This window comes from Oratosquilla oratoria, unplaced genomic scaffold (assembly GCF_046742065.1).
Source record: "Oratosquilla oratoria isolate Oo_2021 unplaced genomic scaffold, ASM4674206v1 SCAFFOLD70, whole genome shotgun sequence".
Lineage (NCBI taxonomy): Eukaryota > Metazoa > Arthropoda > Malacostraca > Stomatopoda > Squillidae > Oratosquilla > Oratosquilla oratoria.
The window spans coordinates 320,001-338,944 of record NW_027467734.1 but is presented as its reverse complement, the minus strand read 5'-3'; the positions used below and the strand labels follow the sequence as shown (position 1 = coordinate 338,944).

The 18,944-nt window shown below is 39.8% G+C and overlaps 1 protein-coding gene across 1 annotated transcript in view; it reads left to right on the top strand.

The window, feature by feature from the left end:
• The window catches only part of LOC143023917 (uncharacterized), a 211,975-nt gene that overhangs the window by 78,882 nt on the left and 114,149 nt on the right, over window positions 1-18,944 (top strand). Inside the window, exon 3 of the mRNA XM_076182586.1 lies at window positions 820-928. Coding sequence (XP_076038701.1) covers window positions 820-928 — 109 coding nt within the window. The remainder of the gene's footprint in view (window positions 1-819; window positions 929-18,944) is intronic.

Genomic DNA, 18,944 nt, shown 5'->3' with positions numbered 1-18,944 from the left:
TTGCGGGGTGGCTGGACCATAACAACCACAACCATGACCACGACCACGATAACAGACACAATCACTAACACAAAAGCAATCACAATCTAAACTACCACAACGATAATCACAACCACAACCACAACAATAGTCACAACTGCAACAAAAGTCACAACCACAAAAATAGTCACAACCACAAAAATAGTCACAACCACAACAATAGTCACAACCACAACAAGTCACAACTACAACAATAGTCACAACCACAACAAGTCACAACCACAACAATAGTCACAACCACAACAATAGTCACAACCACAACAACAGTCACAACTACAACAATAGTCACAACTACAACAATAGTCACAACTACAACAATAGTCACAACCACAACAATAGTCACAACCACGAGTACAACCATAACCACAACCACAGTCACGACCACAAACGAAGTCACAATAACCACAACCAGGACCAATAACGGGTGTTATTGTATGTATGTGTGTGTGTATGTGTGTGTGTATGCATGTATGCATGCGTGTGTATGTATGCTTGTGGATGTATGTGTGTGTATGTATATTTATTTGCAAAATTATTTATAAATTTTTCTATTTACAGTTTGCAAGTTCTGTATGCGCGTGTGTGCGCGTTTATGTATGTGCGTTTGTGTATGTCTGTATGTATGTATATTCACAAACCTAGTCATTCATTTCTCTATTTACATTTTGCTAGTCGCGAATAGATGTGTGTGTGTGGATGTGTATGTGTATGTGTGTACATTTGTGTATGTGTGTATGTGTATTCACAAATCTATTCATCAATTTCCCCCTTTCTTTACAGTTTGCAAATCGTGCATCGTCAACTTCCTGCGGTCAAACCGCCATTGTCCCAAATGCGACACGCCCCTTAACAAATCCCGCCCGGCCAACAGGACCTACACGTGTTTAAGGTAAGCACAATATTCTCACTTAGGCCCTGTTCACACAAGCGGTTTAAACCGCCGCGGTTTGAAATGCCGCGGTTCAGTTACAAAGTAAGTTCACACGCAACCGCGAAGTTTTTCCTTGACTATGCGGTACCGCCGCGGTTTCCGCGCGGTTCAAACCGCTAGTGTGAACAGGGCCCCTAAGCAGGGTCTAGTTTCGGGGCCCCTTCGTAGTAGTAAGATCCCAGAGAAGTTCGAGGAACCTTGGGGAAATTGACACCCGAGGCAGAATCTAGATTTATGGCATTCTTAGATTGTTGACATTCCAAGGTAAGTCACGCGAATTTATACTTCCGAACTTCGAAAGCATTTCTGTGGAACCAAGTCTTGGTCCATGAAGACCTTGTTTATATATATATATATATATATATATATATATATAGATATATATATATATATATATATATATATATATATATATATATATATACACACACACACACGTGAAGAGCTGGAGTCCAGGAACCATTCTTTAAAGAAAGCACACAATAGACTCTTCATTTGAAGCTTATTCCTACGTTTCGAACCATATATATATATATATATATATATATATATATATATATATATATATATATATATATATATATATATATATATATATATTTATATACACACGTGAAGAGCTGGAGTCCAGGAAACCATTCTTTAGAAGAAAACACACAATAGACTCTTCATTTGAAGCTTATTCCTACGTTTCGAACCATATATATATATATATATATATATATATATATATATATATATATATATATGTGTGTGTGTGTGTGTGTGTCTGTGTCTGTGTGTGTCTGTGTGTGTCTGTGTGTGTATGTATGTATGTATGTAAATATGTATACGGCGGTCAAAGGTTTTGATTGCTTGTCTGAAAGACGGAATTGAAGAGAATAAGTTGTGATCGATAGCTATTACTCCATTTCCTTGTTCAAAGGGGACAGTAACGGTTTGCAGTACTGTGAGGCTTTCAGGTCCTCAGCGGGGCGCGTCATCGGATTTCCAGCGTGGAAGCTCTCAGTGCTAATTACGAGTTAACAAACCGTGAGCGTATTTGTACCATATAAATGTATGTGTTTATATTGAAGATAGGCTATACTGTATATGGAGACTTGCAAATGAGTATAGCAAATGTCTATAGTCTATAGCAATATACATATGTATGTATATATATTTATATATATACATATATATGTATAATATATATATATATCATATATATATCATATATATATATATATAATATATATATATCATATATATATTATATATATATATATATATGTGTGTATGTATGTATGTAATTATCCCAGAGGTTACTAGTCAAGTGTGCATATAATGGAGAGTGGTTTTTCCTTACTCCCTCCCTCCCTCTCTCACTCCCTCTATCTCTCACTCACTCACTCCCTCTCTTCGCTCTGTATCCCCCTCTCTTGCATATGTGCGTCCCTCCCCTCCCACCTCCATCCGCCCCTCCTCCTCCATCTCCTCCCATCCACCCCCTTCACCTCCTCCCATCCACCCCCTTCACCTCCTCCCATCCACCCCCTTCACCTCCTCCCATCCACCTCCTTCACCTCCTCCCACCTCCACCTTCTCCCACCTCCACCGCCTCCCACCTCCACCTCCTCCCATCCACCCCCTTCACCTCCTCCCACATCCACCTCCTCCCACCTCCATCTCCTCCCACTTCCACCTCCTCCCACCTCCACTTCCTCCCACTTCCACCTCCTCCCACCTCCACTTCCTCCCACTTCCATCTCCTCCCATCCTCCACCTCCTCCCACCTCCACCTCCTCCCAGCTCCACCTCCTCACACTTCCACCTCCTTCCACCTCCTCACACTTCCACCTCCTTCCACCTCCCACTTCCACCTCCTTCCACCTCCACCTCCTCCCATCTCCACCGTAGAGGCTGCGTCTCCTTGTTGTAGTGTTCCCACGCACGACGGGAATCAGGTGCGTTTTCTCGCCACTCGATTGATTGATTTAAACCAAAAGTTTAATGGGGGATTTTTCTTTCTTTTTAGTCCGTTGACACCCAAAAATGTTTTAGCCAAAATTTGGGTGTATTTTTTTTTTTTTTTTTTTTTTTTGGTCCGTTGGCATCAAGGTGAGGAGCCTACGCCAGGAGGCGCTGGGTAGCTGCGGCCGGAGCCGTCGGCTTTTCCCTATTATGCTTTTGGACTGTTGGGGAAGGTCACAGTGCGGGATTCGAACCCACAGCTAAGGAAATGCGAGACCAGCACGCTTCCGATTATGTCACCAATGGAAGGAAGAAGGAAAATATTGCGCAATATTCCGTATTGCACAATATTATTGACGGTGTAGGGGATGGTATTAAAATGACTTACGTGTTTGACCATTGCATTTGATGTCTTCAATATATTGTGTCTTTCTTCAATACCATCCCTACATTGTCAATAATATTGACATAAGACAGTGGTGGTTATTGTAAAAACAACAAATACGAAGTTAACTTTCCACCTCTGCTATGAATGTTTTGATACACAGAAGTGGAAGTCCTCTGAAGTAAATTGGTAAATGAATACATAAATAGATCAAATTAATAGATCTATAGAAAAATAAATAGGAAAATAGATAAAGAGATTAATAAACGTTGCTTTTAAGAAGTTAAAGTCATTTCAAGGAAATAGAAAAATGAATAATTAAAGTAAGAGGCAGAATAGATCAATATGCAATACATAGAATATGGATAAACAAATTGATAGATGAATATGTAAATATGCAATACAGAATATGTAAATATGCAATACATAGAAAATAGGTAAGTAAATAGATAAATAAATGAATATATAAATGTACAATACATAATATATATATATAAATATATATATATATATATATAATTAATTAATAGATAGCTAAATATACAATAAAAAATATATAAATGAATAAATAGATAAACATACAATACATAAACATACATGAATGAATAAATAAATATACGATACATAAAAATATATAAATGAACAAATAGATAAATATACAACACAAAAATATAATATTGTGACGAATGTGGATAGGAGGTAAAGGGAACAGGGGCTGAGGGAAATACTTTTATTCCTGACTAGTTTCGCCTGAGTGGCTTCTTCAGAGCCACCACTCAGGCGAAACTAGTCAGGAATAAAAGTATTTCCCTCAGCCCGTGTTCCCTTTACCTCCTGTCCACAAAAATATAAATTAATAGATAGATAAATATATAATGAATAGATCAACAAATAAATAAACGTCTCTTTTAAGAAGAAGGAGGAAGGAGGAAAGGAAACAGGATGGCGCTTGACGGGAAATAAAGGAAGTAAGGGAATTGGGGCGGAGGGGGGGAAGAGGGGGAGGGGGGAGGACACATTATTGTCCCGCAAGATCAGCGTTCCAGGAAATGAGAAATCTGCCAAGAAAGTGATGGAATGCTTTTTTTCTACTGTATATATATATATATACATGTATGAATGTATAGGCCTACATATATATATATATATGTATATATATATATATGTATATGTAGTTTAGCCAAAAAGAATCAAGGTAACATCTTGTATACTTGATCCCAGAGCTATAGTCTGCTCTTACTATTTTTATCTCTTTTTTTTTTTTAAGATCATTTCTACAAGAGCGGCCGGTGGAAGCGAAGAAGCTCGAAAATTATTTCGGATTTCTTTCTTTTTTCTTCTCGAAAGTTTTCAGCGAAGTCGTACACCTGAGGCTCGGCCCAAGACTAGGAGACTGCGTCCTTTCTGAGTCCACTTACATCTCTCCACTACTTCCACACTACCTCCACCATCATCACCACCATCAACATCCTTAGTACCACCACCATCATCACTACTATCACCACCACCATCACTACTATTACCATCATCACCAAAAATACTATCATCACCATCAACATCTCTAGTATCACCACCATCACCATCACCACCACAACTACTAACACTACCACTTACTACCAACACCACTAACACCACCACGGCCATCGCCACTACCACTACCACCACCACCAGTACCACCACCACCAGTACCACCATCACCAGTACCACCATCACCACCACTACACACACCAATACGATCACCACCACCACCACCGCAACAACAACAACAACAACAACAACAACCTCAGCAAGTTAATATCCTTTAGGTTTATTATGTTATAGTCTTGAAATGTCATGCAGATGGAATAGATTGTGCTCTGGGAATGGCGAGATACAAAACAAATTAGATTTGGGTTGACAGGCGAAAGGAGGGAGTCAAGATGAAACAGAATGGACAAGTTTGGTCCGGACACACAATATCCAAAGGGCAAACAACTTTGGAAAATCTCTTCAAAGAGATCATCCGTCGAAATGCAACAATTTGTGGAGAGATTTTTTTCTAATCTTAGTTGATTTGTTTTTCTATTTTACTTATTTGTTTATATATAACTACTACTATTACTTTTTTGTATTTCAATTTAATGAAGCTTAATACAGCCTACTACTACTACTACTACTACTACGTTATTATTCCCTCTCCTCCCCTTTTCCTCCTCCTCCTCCTCCTCCTCTAGTGGTGCTTGTGCCGCTTGCTGGATTTGAATTGGACAAATTTAGGTTTAAGAAAGAAATAAGCAAGAACTGGTTTACTAACCATCTAGTGAGCGCTGAAACAACTCTTCGTTTTAAGAGAAGACTAGATAATTTTATGGATCGGGATGACAGGTGGTAAAGGACATGGAACTGCCTAGTGTAAGCCTTATGGTCTCTTGCAGTTTCTTTCATTCTTATGGTCTTACTTTCTATCTCCACTTGTGGACTTGCAATCCATTCTTGCGTATTCTTCAACCCGCCACTTCTTAAGTCTTCTTAGCAATTCTTAAGTCTTCTTAGCATTTCTTAGGGGGAGAACAGAGTCCAAAATGAAGAGTTGGATAATAGCAAATTTTTAATGTTCTTCGTGTAACAGGAGAGACTCGTTCATTCCATACGCACCCTCGCCGAAGAAGAAGAAGAAGGAGAAGAAGAAGAAGAAGAAGAAGAAGAAGAAGAGGAGGAGTAGTAAAAAAAAAAAAAAAAAAAAAAAAAAAAAAAAAAAAAAAAAAAAAAAAAAAAAAAAAAAAACGGAAGACCATGGGACGTTGTGGCCGGATTCCCGTGGGAAAAGATTTTGGGATGCTGGAGGTCCCAGGAGGAGGCAGAGGGGAAGATGAAGACAAGACCTGAGGTGCAGAAATACGTACAGGATGGTAAAGACAGAGGAAGGAGTGACTTGCAGATAATAAAGACAAAAACAAAGAAAGTAGTTTTTTATGGTTGGATTCGGTGGGTACTAGAAGAAAAAGGAGGAGGAGGAAGAGGAGAAGAATGAGGAAGGGGAGGAAGAGGAGAATAAGGAGGAGGAGGGGAGGAAGAGGAAGAAGAAGAATAAGAGTAGAAGATAGGGAAGAGGAGGAAAAACAAGGAAAAACAGCAACAGAAGATAAAATGCAAAGGAAAAAATGAGGAGAAAGAGGAGAAGGAAAAGGAGCAGAAGATGGGGAGGGGGGAGAGAAGAAACAGATGTGGAAGAGGAGGAGGAGGGAAGAAGGAGGAAGGGAGGGAGGTAGCTAGGGAGGAGGTATGTATGTATGTATGTATGTATGTACTCGTATGCATACATGTATGTAGGTAGTAAGGTAGGTAAATAGGTAGCGAGGAGTAGGAGAAGGGTAAGTAGGTAGGTAGGTAGGTAGGTAGGTAAGGAGGAAGAGGAGGAGGAGGAGGAGGAGGAAGGGAGGAGGAAGGGAGGAGGAGGAGGGTAATTGGCAACCAATGCACCACAGTGACAAGAGGTGATGCGAGCATAGTTCGTCATAATGAATGTTTTTTGTTTTGTTTCGTTTTTTCTTCCAAACTAAATTTAGGACGAGAGCTTACGTCAGGAGACGCTTAGCTGGGGCCAGAACCCTCACCTCTGTCTCTTGTACGTGCCAGCCAATGTGGATCGAACTCTGGTCTAAGCTGTTGCAAAGCGAGATAGAAACCAGTGCGCCACGACGGGACACAGATTGTGATTTGGGTTTAGGGTCATGATTTCCCCCTATTAGGAGGCTAGGACGGTGCCCCTTACAGAGGACTTGGTAGCGTGGGATTTAATGAACCATACCCTTGGTCCAACTCGTCGGTGGTAGAGTTCGAGCTACAGCCACATCTACCCCCGCCGCAAGTAACGACGCTCTAAACCGCTCGGCCAGGGAATCTGGACACAGAATGTAAACAATAAAAATATCAAAGTGGTACTAGGTAGTGATGTATATGGTGCTGTATAGCTTGATTAAGATCAACCTTTACGTCATTGTAACCAAGAATACGTCAATTGATCAAAGCGTAACTAACAAGATCTGTTGCTAAGGGGTAGGGTGAGGGTGGGGATGGAGGGTTGAGTGCCACAGAGATTAATAAAATCGCCTGACGGCAGACTAAGCAAGATGCTGTAATGCCTGCCATTTATTTTGTATTATTTACTTGTTTGTTATTATTTGTCTGTTTATTATTATTTGTTTGGTTATTTATTATCTATCTGTCAATTTATTATTTACTATTTACCCGTTTGTTTAATATCAACTTTACCTATTTATTTATCTATTCTATTTAATATTATTTATATCATTATAATCCAAACCCAACCCAACCCAATCTAACCTAACCTAATCTAACCAAGCCTAACCAAACCTAACCGAACTTAACCTAACCAAACCACTAAACAAACCTAACCAACCTAACCCAAACCAAACCAAGCCAAACCTAACCAACCCTAACCAAACCTAACCAAACCTTACCAAGCCTAACCAAACCTAACCAAACCAAACCTAACCAAACCTTACCTAACCAAACCTAACCTAACCTAACCAAACCTAGCCTAGCCTAACCAAACATAACCTAACCTCTTGCGAAAGGCTGCCAGCCCTAGCGGAAGGAACGAAGGGCTAAGTGTCACCCTTAACGGAAGGAGTTTACTCTTTATTACTTCTTCCTGCATCTCGAAGCTTCCCGCTCCTGCTCCTTCCTCCGACCTTCGTCCCCTTCCTCGCCTCCTTCAGGTAGTTCCTGGATCATTTTCGTTGAGTTCCCAATAGAGTTAGTAGCAAAGGCTCCACAGCGTATAACTCCCCCCCCCTCACTTCCTCTGTACATTCTTTCTCCTCTTACCAACAGATTGGTTACCGAATAGAATAGACTTAGTAACCATTTAGCGAGTACTGAAACAATTGGTTGTTTTAAGAGAAAGTTAGATAACTTTATGGATAGGGATAACAGGTGGTAAGGGACATGGAACTGCCTAGTGAAGGGCTTATGGTCTCCAGAACCCTCCTCTATTCTTTTGTTCTTCTGGTCAGTCTTGCCCTGTCGCGTCTCCTAATGACGTCATATCGCTGTTTTTTTCCGAAGTCTGAAGTTGATTTGGTTTCGCTTCACAAAAAGAAGTCTGACGGCTGGAACCGGTGACTGATCTTTGCATGTCATTACGGAAATGGACGAATAAATGGCATTCCACGTCTGCAACGAGGAAGTTGCAAAATTGCAATTCGGCTTTTAATTTCCAGATATATGAAATTCCAGCGCCTCCGTTTGAAATGAACTCTGTTCGCCCATGGCTCCCCCTGGAAACGAAGTCGGGTGAAAATGTGGCTCGCGAGAGGCGAAGTTTTCGCTCTTTCGAAACGAAAGGAGCGAAAAGCGAGAAGGTCCTCTCCTTATATGTCTCTCCCTTGGCTGAATAAATGCGCTTGCATGACGTCATCCTGGATTTAAAGTCTGCAACGAGCATTACGTCATTGTCAGGCGACTTTAATCAGCAGAGGGAATATCAATGTACTGTGTGAATTTACAACAAATGGATTAAGAAGCTCTCCCACTGGGACTCGAACCGTTCCCTGTAGGACTATTTACCACAAGGCAATGACGTTACCATTGTACCACGCTGACCGTATAAAAGGAACAATCTGGAACTTAACCTGACCTTTCCCTATCGACAGCTCGCTTTGGGAATGGTCAGGTCAAGTTGCAGGTCATTCCTTTTATACGGCAAGCATGGTAAATTGGTAACACCATTGCCTTTTGGTATGCAGCCACATAGTCAATGGGAGGGCTTGTACATAGTGAACTGCCCCCCCCCCAAAAAAAAAAAGTTATACAAACGGTTGTTGAAATGTTGTCACATACTAGCATGCATACTTTCAACAAACCTACCCTACCTTTTTCTTTACGATATTTCAAATATATATTCACATAGATCATACATAAAGAACGCTGTCTATGTAGTTTTAGGCATTTTATTCATACTTGGGACAAAATAGTACTTTTTCTTTCAAAGTTTGTTAGTTTGTATAGCATACGTAGCATCGCATAGCAAGAGAAATCTTTAATCAAAATTAATTGATCTTGTTACTGTATTCGATTTTACATTGATAAATTTCCAATATTGCAGTTATTAAACAAACTTTTCACACATCTTCAACAAACGTTTGCTAAAAGTACACAACCATTGATTTCTGGTGGGGGGGGGAGGGTCTAGACCATTTGACCAAACTTCTCACTAGGGAAATACACTTAAAGAACTTCGTTCAGGCTAGCGCTGGAGTGTTTAATTTACCATATGAGATCATCGTACCTAGAGACCAACTTTTCTAATCTAGTTAGGAACACTTGACGGTGATAGATATAACACATAACACATCCAGAACTTTGTGCAATGGAGGGAGTATTTCAGTGTCATCGTCTAACTAATATGTCCGAAGTCATTGCACAAGTTTCAGAGTAAATTCATAACCACAACCGCGCTAAGAACACAGCCCAGCGCTAAGCCCGGGTGTAATCTTACTTCGACGGATTATACCAACGAGAACAGAGGCCGTATCATTTCCCAAGGGGGATAGGAACGGTCTTGCCGTGAATCATTAAGACTGAACGCATAATCATGTAGATCAGAATACTGAAGTGGTTTTCATTTATGGTTTTTGTTGTGGTTTACGTCGGGAGGTGCTTAGCTTCCTCCTTCCCAAACTTAACAAAGGACCCTCATAATAGGTAAAAAAATATATAAAACAATTGAAAGTCATTACCGGGAGTTTCTGGGATCGAACCCATCTAATCACAAGTCCAGATCAAAACCTAGCACATCACAGCTGGCGGTGTGTGTGTGTGCTCAGCTAATTAATTATGTGCTGTATATTACATCCGGATTACCGTCCCTCGCTAATTAAAAGTATAAAGACCCCCTCGCACCCACAGAGTGCTCAGGACACTGTGTAGCCTCACGCATCGACTTTTCGCCGTGTGCCGTGCACGGCACGACGTCGTGCTCTCAAATAACCATGGGTGTCTATAGACACTTTCACACGGAAGTGTCTAGAGACACTCATGGTTATTTGAGAGCACGACGTCGTGTCGTGGACGGCGCACGGCGAAAAGTCGGTACGTGTGAAACGAGCTTAAAGCCCCAGTCACACTATCACGATTTTCGTCAGATGTTGTGAATTTGAAAAATTGGAAGACAACTTCGCTTACAGTATTCTAGTGTAGGCCTTATGGTCTCTTGCAGTCTCCTTCATTCTTATGTTCTTATGTAATGTGTCTAACGTTATTCAGCTTCTCAAAATATGACACAAAAGTGATTTGACATTTGGAAATTCGAAAAAGAAAGAAAAAATTGTAACCGAAGTCGTTTCTACAAGAACGAACACGATAAATACAAGAAGCCGGCGGTAGTCGTTGACAGCTTAGTCGAGATCCTGTACCCATCCGGGGATCGAGTGTCAGTCCAAGGGGTAGCACCTTCGGTAAGGACCTGTCAACAGGAGACAGGTGTCGTCTCCAGTTATTAGACAGATGTGGTAAGACCTATAGACAGGCGTTTCACTTGACAGCATTAATGATGAAGTTTGATTAATTCTCATATAAATGTTTTTCTTTCTTGCACTGAAGTTGCAATATGAATATATTTCAATCTTCTCGAGTTATTACGAATAAGTTGTTTCCATCATAGTGAAGCTGTTCTGTCAATTTGAGATCCAACCATACATACATACGTACGTACATACATACATACATACACCAAAGGCTTTTTTCGCCCTTATAAGGGAGGTAGCTAAAAAACAAAGGCACAAAAACCACTCCCACCCATTCCATCCCTATCATACTCCACTCCCCTCCACCCTCTTCCCTCCCTCTTATCTTGGCACCTCCTGGATGACGGGTCATCCCTGTATCTCGCCCACTGCCCTGGGTCAGAAGCAGTGTCGCAAGACACAGCACATCCACAGCAAGGCCGCTTCATTAAATCAGCGACCACAGTAAGGCCGCTTCATTAAATCGGCGACCGCAGCAAGGCCGCTTCATTAAATCGGCGACCGCAGCAAGGCCGCTTCATTAAATCGGCGACCGCAGCAAGGCCGCTTTATTAAATCGGCGACCCCCCCCTCTCTCCGTCCCCTAATGCAGAAAAGGAGAAGACGGGGAGAGATCCAACCAGCTCATGTAAAAGGACTCCATTCCCTTATAAACTGCCCTAATGGTCTCATTCTTGGTTAATAAGTCCAAAGGGAAGACTTTGTCTTCGTCTACAAAGGGGGAATATCTCCATCATTTCTGTGGACTCAAAGGATACAATTAAGATTCGCCCGAGGTCACATACAAACCTGAAATGTTTTCTCTCCATACATACAAAGCTCTTGAATCTTATCTTAATACACATACAAGAAAGAAATGCCACCAAAAGGGTTCTATCCAGATGAATGAAATGACCTGGAGGCAGCCAAATCTAACATTATTGCGCAATATTCCGTATTGTATAATAATATTGATGGTGTAGAGATGGTACTGAAGAATGACACAAGATATTGAAGGCATTAAATGTACGTGCCAAATACTTGTGTTTATTCGATAACATCCCAACGCCATCAATGATATTGCACAATATGGAATATTGCGCAATATTATTGATGGTGTAGGGTTCGCTCAATGCATCAGTTGGTACGGATGGGTCTGGTTGATGAGAGGATATGTATATATATATATATATATATATATATATATATATATATATATATATATATATATATATATATATATTTATTTCAGGACGTAAAATCAAGATAGAAAAGTGGGTAAAGAAGAAAAATAAAGAATTAATCAAATGAAAACGACAAGTAAAGGACGAAGTTGATAAGTAGATAAATAGATAAATAAATAGGTGAATAGATAAATACATTACAAAGGATTACAAAGGAAGAGCATGCCGACATTTTAAATCGGTGTTTACAAGGGAGAACATGTAACCTAGAGATATCGAATGGGAGGATGCAAAAAAATAAAATAAAATAAAAATAAATAAATAAATAGATAAGTAAATAAGAAAATAAACGGATAGGTTAATAGATGAATTGATAAATTAATAAACACATGAAATAAATACATGGCATAAAAAAAATGGTTCTGAGGCCCAAAAAAGGGGTAAATGACAGGATGTGTCCCGTCGTATCTTGTGACGAGTTATAAATGGAGAAATGAATCAATAGATAAATACATAGATACAAGTAAAAAAAAAAGTGTTTCTGAAGATTGAGAAAAAAGGGGGAGATGGCAGGATGTGTTGTGTCTCGCCTTCTACGAGTGATAAATGAAAGAGGCGGCCGGGGGGCGGTTTGGGAGGCGGTTTGGGGGCGGGGGGACCTTATAACGAGGAAATGATATATATTACGCCTGGTCAGGAGGAACCAAAGGAGGAGAGACGTTGGAGATGAGGGGCAAACTGAAGCCAATAGAAAAAAATAAATAAATAAGCAAATAATGAATAAATAAGTAGATAAATAAATAATATTAAAAAGTTATTTTGGGTTTAAAAAGTTATTTTATCTTTAAGAAGGAAATAGAGATTATAATTTCTCCAATACACGAGTTAGAACTTCCCTCTTCTATGGACGTAGTCGCTTGTGTATTTGTACCATGTGATTTCTGTATTCCATTGTAACTCCTGAGGACGGGTCCCGAAGAGGACCCGAAACGTCGGGAATAGATTACCTACTTCTGAGTCTGGTGTTTTCTACGTTTCCACCATATATATATATATATATATATATATATATATATATATATATATATATATATATATATATATATATATATAATGAAAATTATGAAAAAAAATAAAATGAAAATAAAATAGAAAATGATAATGAAAATGATAATGATAAATTAATTAATAACGGGGACAGAGTAAGGTTAGCGGGGAGGTGTGCTGACCAGGTGGTTACTCGTGTTGTGAGTTTTGCTGGGAAAGAGGGAGAGGGGGAGGAAAATGGCGGAGTGAGTGAGTGAGGGAGGGAGTGAGGGAAGACAAGAGGGAGGGAAGGAAAAATGGGGAAGGAAGGAAGGAGGGAAACTAAGGCTGAAGAAATGGCGGAGGGAGTGAGGGAAGACAAGATGGAGGGAAGGAAAATGGGGAGGGAGTGAGGGAAGGCAAGAAGGAGGGAAGGAGGGAAACTAAGGCTGAAGAAATGGCGGAGGGAGGGAGGGAGGGAGGGAGGGAAGACAAGATGGAGGGAAGGAAAATGGGGAGGGAGTGAGGGAAGACAAGACGGAGGGAAGGAAAATGGGGAAGGAGGGAGGGAAGGCAAGATGGAGGGAAGGAGGGAAGGAGGAAATGGGTGACGTGTACGGTTGGAACCGGATATGAAGGTAGGCTTGCCCGGATACGAGTGGAGGCAGGTGGAAGTGGAGGCCCAGAGTGGAAATGAGAAAGTGGAGTAGGGAAATGAGGTGAGGCGGGCGTTAAGTAAGGTTACAAAGGATTACAAAAGTGGAGCATGACGGCAGGAGGCCTTTTGGTTCATAACTAGGTCGGATGCGGAAAAAAATATAATAATGAATAAATAATAAGTAAGGTTACAAAATGATTACAAAGGATTACAAAGGGGGAACATGCCGACAGGAGACCTTTTGGTCCGTAACGAGCTCGGATGCGGAATAGAAATTATAATAATAAATGAAAAAATAAATATAAATTATGACAATACAAATAATAAATGAAATAGATAAATGCATAGGTATAGTTAAATAATAAACAAACAGGTAAATAATAAATAATGATAAATCAATAGATAACTAATAATAAATGAAAACCAAGCAAATAATAAACAAACAAACAAACAATAATAAACAAATAAATAAAAGCAGAGTGACGTGGTTAAGGCGGTGGACAAATTTAGGTTTAAGAACTGGTTTACCAATAGAGTAGTTAAGGAATGGAATAAACTTAGTGACCATGTCGTGGGCGCTGAAACTTTTGGTTGTTAAGAGAAGATGAGATAACTTAATAGATAGGAATGACAGGTGGTAAGGGGCTTGGAACTACTTAGTGTAGGCCTTAAGGTCTCTTGCAGCCTCTTCCTGCGAGGAAGTGATCTTTTCGACCTTTCTCGTGGATAGTCACAAAACGAATAAAAACAAGTAAATAAATAAATAAATAAATAAATAAAAATAAATAAAAATAGATAAAGAAATAAACATAAAAATAAATAAATAGATAAATAAATAGATAAATAAATAGATAAATGAATAGATAAATGAATGAATAAATGAATAAATAAATGAATAAATAAAATAAGGGTCTAGGAGTCGACCTATGGAACGCGCAGGAAGCGGAAATGAAGACGACTGCGTGTTATAATTTACGGCAGCAAGTTGACGTGTGGTGCGGCGAGTAAAACAAATAATTCACAAGACAAATTCATTTATTATTATTTATTTATCATCATCATCATAATCATCATAATCTTCTTCTTCTTCTTCTTCTCCTTCTCCTCCTCCTTCTCCTTCTCCTTCTTCTCCTTTTCCTTTTCCTTCTTCTTCTATATATTTTTTCTATAGTTGACCTCAAAAGTAGCTTTCTCTGATATTCCGTATAGGGTTGGGACCAATGACAGGCGACTATGTAAGTCCAATTACCTGAATATTTTACAAGTACAAGTAAAGTCATTTTGTTATGTACTGAAGCCCAGTTCCAAGTACATACTATTACAATTAAGTAAAAGTACTTTACGTGATAAAAGAATTCCTGTCACATATTCGTAAAACACGAAAGTTAGTATTTTCGTATATACACATTAGTGAGTACATTGTTAAAAAGTGGAATTTGATTGAGAAAAATAAATTGAAAATTTACTTTTATCTTAGCACATCACTGATTTTATCACAAAATTGCAAAACAAGATCATATATTTTATAAATAACTTGAATAAATAATATTCCCTGTGGTGCAAATACAAAAAACTACATATATCTCATATCCGTAATAAAATTAAATCTGATACAGAATTAAATATCGGAGCATTAAAACTTGTCCCTTGTTCTATATTAATGATAATATACCCAGTACTTTTATAACTAAAAATAACAAATAAGTGGATTTACCCAAAAGTATCATCACAGAGTTAGCTAGAATCTATATACAGTGTGTAACTTCTGATTAAACACAATGTACTTATTTTCACTTGAATGTACATAGTGTTTTTCAAATACTTTGGGTCTAATTACAAGTACAAGCCTGTTCCCGTGAATTTCTACTGAACGCAATCTAACCTTATCTAATCTAACCTAAATAAACCTAATCACGCTTAGCCTAACCTAACCAAATCTAAAATTCCTCTTGTAAAATCCCCAATCATACTTTTGAAAAGAATCTAATGTAATCAAATAATTAATTTATAAAGACAAATTAAAGAAGAAAGACAAACAAAGGGGGGGGGGTCTAGCCCAATCAATGTTGACATTAAGTTGAATAAAGTCCTCCGACGCCAGCCAGAATAGAATATATAGAGTATGCCACTGTAGCGACGATGCCTGGTGACGTATCCTAAAGTGATTAAAATCGTCTGACACAAGCTTGAGGTAGAGGAAGCAGAAGACGAACAACGTGAGAAATTCATAAAGGGTTTCAGTTTCAAGATACGAAAGTATGGAACTGGAAAAGATTAAGTATGTGGAGAAGAAGCAGAAAGGGCAGACCGTGAAAGTGATAGATGGTGAAGGAAGATGAAACAAAGAAATGGGATGCTCCAAGTTGTGGACGAAGACGAAGACGAAGACGAAGACAAAGACAAAAACGACGACAAATACGACAACAAAGACGACGAAGACGACAACAAAGACGACGACAAAGACGAAGACGACAACAATGACGACGACAAAGACGAAGACGAAGACAACATCAAAGACGACGACAAAGACGAAGACGACAACAAAGACGACGACAAAGACGAAGACGACGACGAAGACAACATCAAACACGACGACTAAGACGAAGATGACGACGAAGGCGACGAAGACGACAACAAAGACGAAGAAAGACGACAAAGACAACGAGGAAGACGACGACAACGACAAAGACGACGACGACGACGACGAAGACGACAACGAAGTCGACTAATCAGCTGCGGGTTGCCCCCACTGTGCTAAAGCGTCCTGCGCAAATGGCAACGGAGAGCTACAGCACAATTCGCAGAATCTAAAGAGATTGATGCGAGTTTGAGCTCCGAGACTCTTCTGAAGTTCTCCATCTCTCTTAAAGAGCGGAAAGAGGAAGAGCCGCTCCTCGGGAGGTCTGATGGTTGACTTCGAGGAACTCCGAAGTGGCTGAATTCGCGAAGATGTGTATGTGTGTGTGTGTGTGTGTGTGTGTGTGTGTGTGTGTGTGTGTGTGTGTGTGTGTGTGTGTGTGTGTGTGTGTGTGTGTGTGTGTGTGTGTGTGTGTGTGTGTGTGTGTGTGTGTGTGCGTGTGTGTGTGTACGTGTGTGTACGTGTGTGTGTGTATGCATGTGTGTGTACGTGAGTGTTTTTACCTAATTGTATTTACCTCAATGTATACAGGAAAAGAGCGATGATTGTTGCCTCGTATCCTACTCGTCTGTGTGTGTGTGTGTGTGTGTGTGTGTGTGTGTGTGTGTGTGTGTGTGTGTGTGTGTGTGTGTGTGTGTGTGTGTGTGTGTGTGTGTGTGTGTGTGCACGCGCGTATTTATACACACCCATGTATCTTTTGAAGGAAAGTAAAAATGATGTGAATTGACCAGATCAATCACGTGCTGTGTTGCTTAATAAGAACCATAGTGGGAGACAAACGTTGATGTTGAAAGAAAGGAGAAAAAAAAAAAAAAAAGTTTCCAAGCTCAAGCGGGAAGGAAACGAAGAAGACAAATCTAAAGATAATACCGGTACGTTCTTTGCGTACAATACGTTCTTTGCGTATAATACGTTCCTTACGTATAGTACGTTCCTTACGTATAATACGTTCTTTACGTACAGTACATTCTTTACGTACGGTGCGTTCTTTGCGTATAATACGTTCTTTACGTACAGTACGTTCTTTGCGTATAATACGTTCGTTTACGTACAGTACGTTCCGTACGTATAATACGTTCTTTACGTACAGTAATCACCAGCCTTTATCCTTTCACTAGCAAAGGTGAGGATGACATTTAAATTAACAAAATAACCTGGAGAAAGTCATCATAATAAAACAACAGGATAGGACTCGTAGTAATGGATTTAAATTGGGCAAATTTGGGTTTAAGAAGGAAATAGGCAAGAACTGGTTTACCTACAGAGTGGTGAATGACGTCACTTTATATAAAATAAAATCCTCTGAGAATAGAATGAAATGTATAAAGCGCACCGTCGCACTAAAGATTTGAGGAGGAGATCAGGAGAAAGGAGTAGGAGGGGAATGAAACATGGAGGAGAGCTGTCACCCGGGATCAAGTCATAATGTTTGTTCAGGTGTATATAAACATGCTCCATTACCGAACTGTAGAGACCACTCGTGGATGTGTATGTATGAACAAATGATATGTACACGCATACATGAACGCACGCACGTGTGCGTACACACACACACACACACACACACACACACACACACACACACACACACACACACACACACACACACCAACACACACGCCCAAAGGCATTTTCAAGAATAACGCATTAAAACATTGTCACATTTTCACACCCTCATTTGGAAATGCACACAATCAACACGTTTCAAATATACACGTGTTTTGTGTAGGTGCACGGGTGTGTAGAGACATACAGACATATGCAGACATATACAGACACGTCTGGATATGTGTACTCAACAAAAGATTCTAGAAACTTAATCACCCAGAACCTATAAACATATGCTTGCTTTCATTTATGACGCGACTTTACATATATATTGATACAAACTTTTTGATATTTATGGTTAAAATTACACAATATATTTGCAAAAATACGCACTGGCATCCGTACTCGTAATCCCACACAAATCAACATATCTTCACACAAATACCTATGCCCACATACTCACACACGTGAACACACCTGTACATTTACAATAACACTCTAGTACTATGTAGTGAGTGCTAAAACAAATTGTTGTTTTAAGAAAAGGCTAGATAACTTTATGAATAGAGATGACAGATGGTAAAGGACATGGAACTGCCTAGTGTAAGTAGGCCATATGGTCTTTTGAAGTCTCCAGTATGCTTACGTTCTTAGGTAGCCTATGTGCAATCACATAGCACATAGGCACAATATCTCATGCTCATGCAAACGCAGCCTGTTCATGTGAGTGCTTGGGTACATTTGCATATTCTCTATATACTCAGCAAACATTGACTCCTCATGCAAAGACAGGTTCACTGATACGAGACCCAGACACGAGGGGAGGGGAGCCGAGTTGTGCCCGTGAGGAGGCGCGTCACAGGGTGACTTGAGACGGTAGACAAGGAAGTAAACTTCACCAACTGTTGTAGGAAGGGCGACTCGTTTGGAAAGTGAACTTCCCAACTGTTGTAGAAATGGCGATCTACGGGGAAAGTCAAATTCCCAATTGCTATAGGAATAGCGACTCACTTGGAACGTGAACTTCCCAATTGTTGTAGGAATGGCGACTCGTTTGGAAAGTGAACTTCCCAA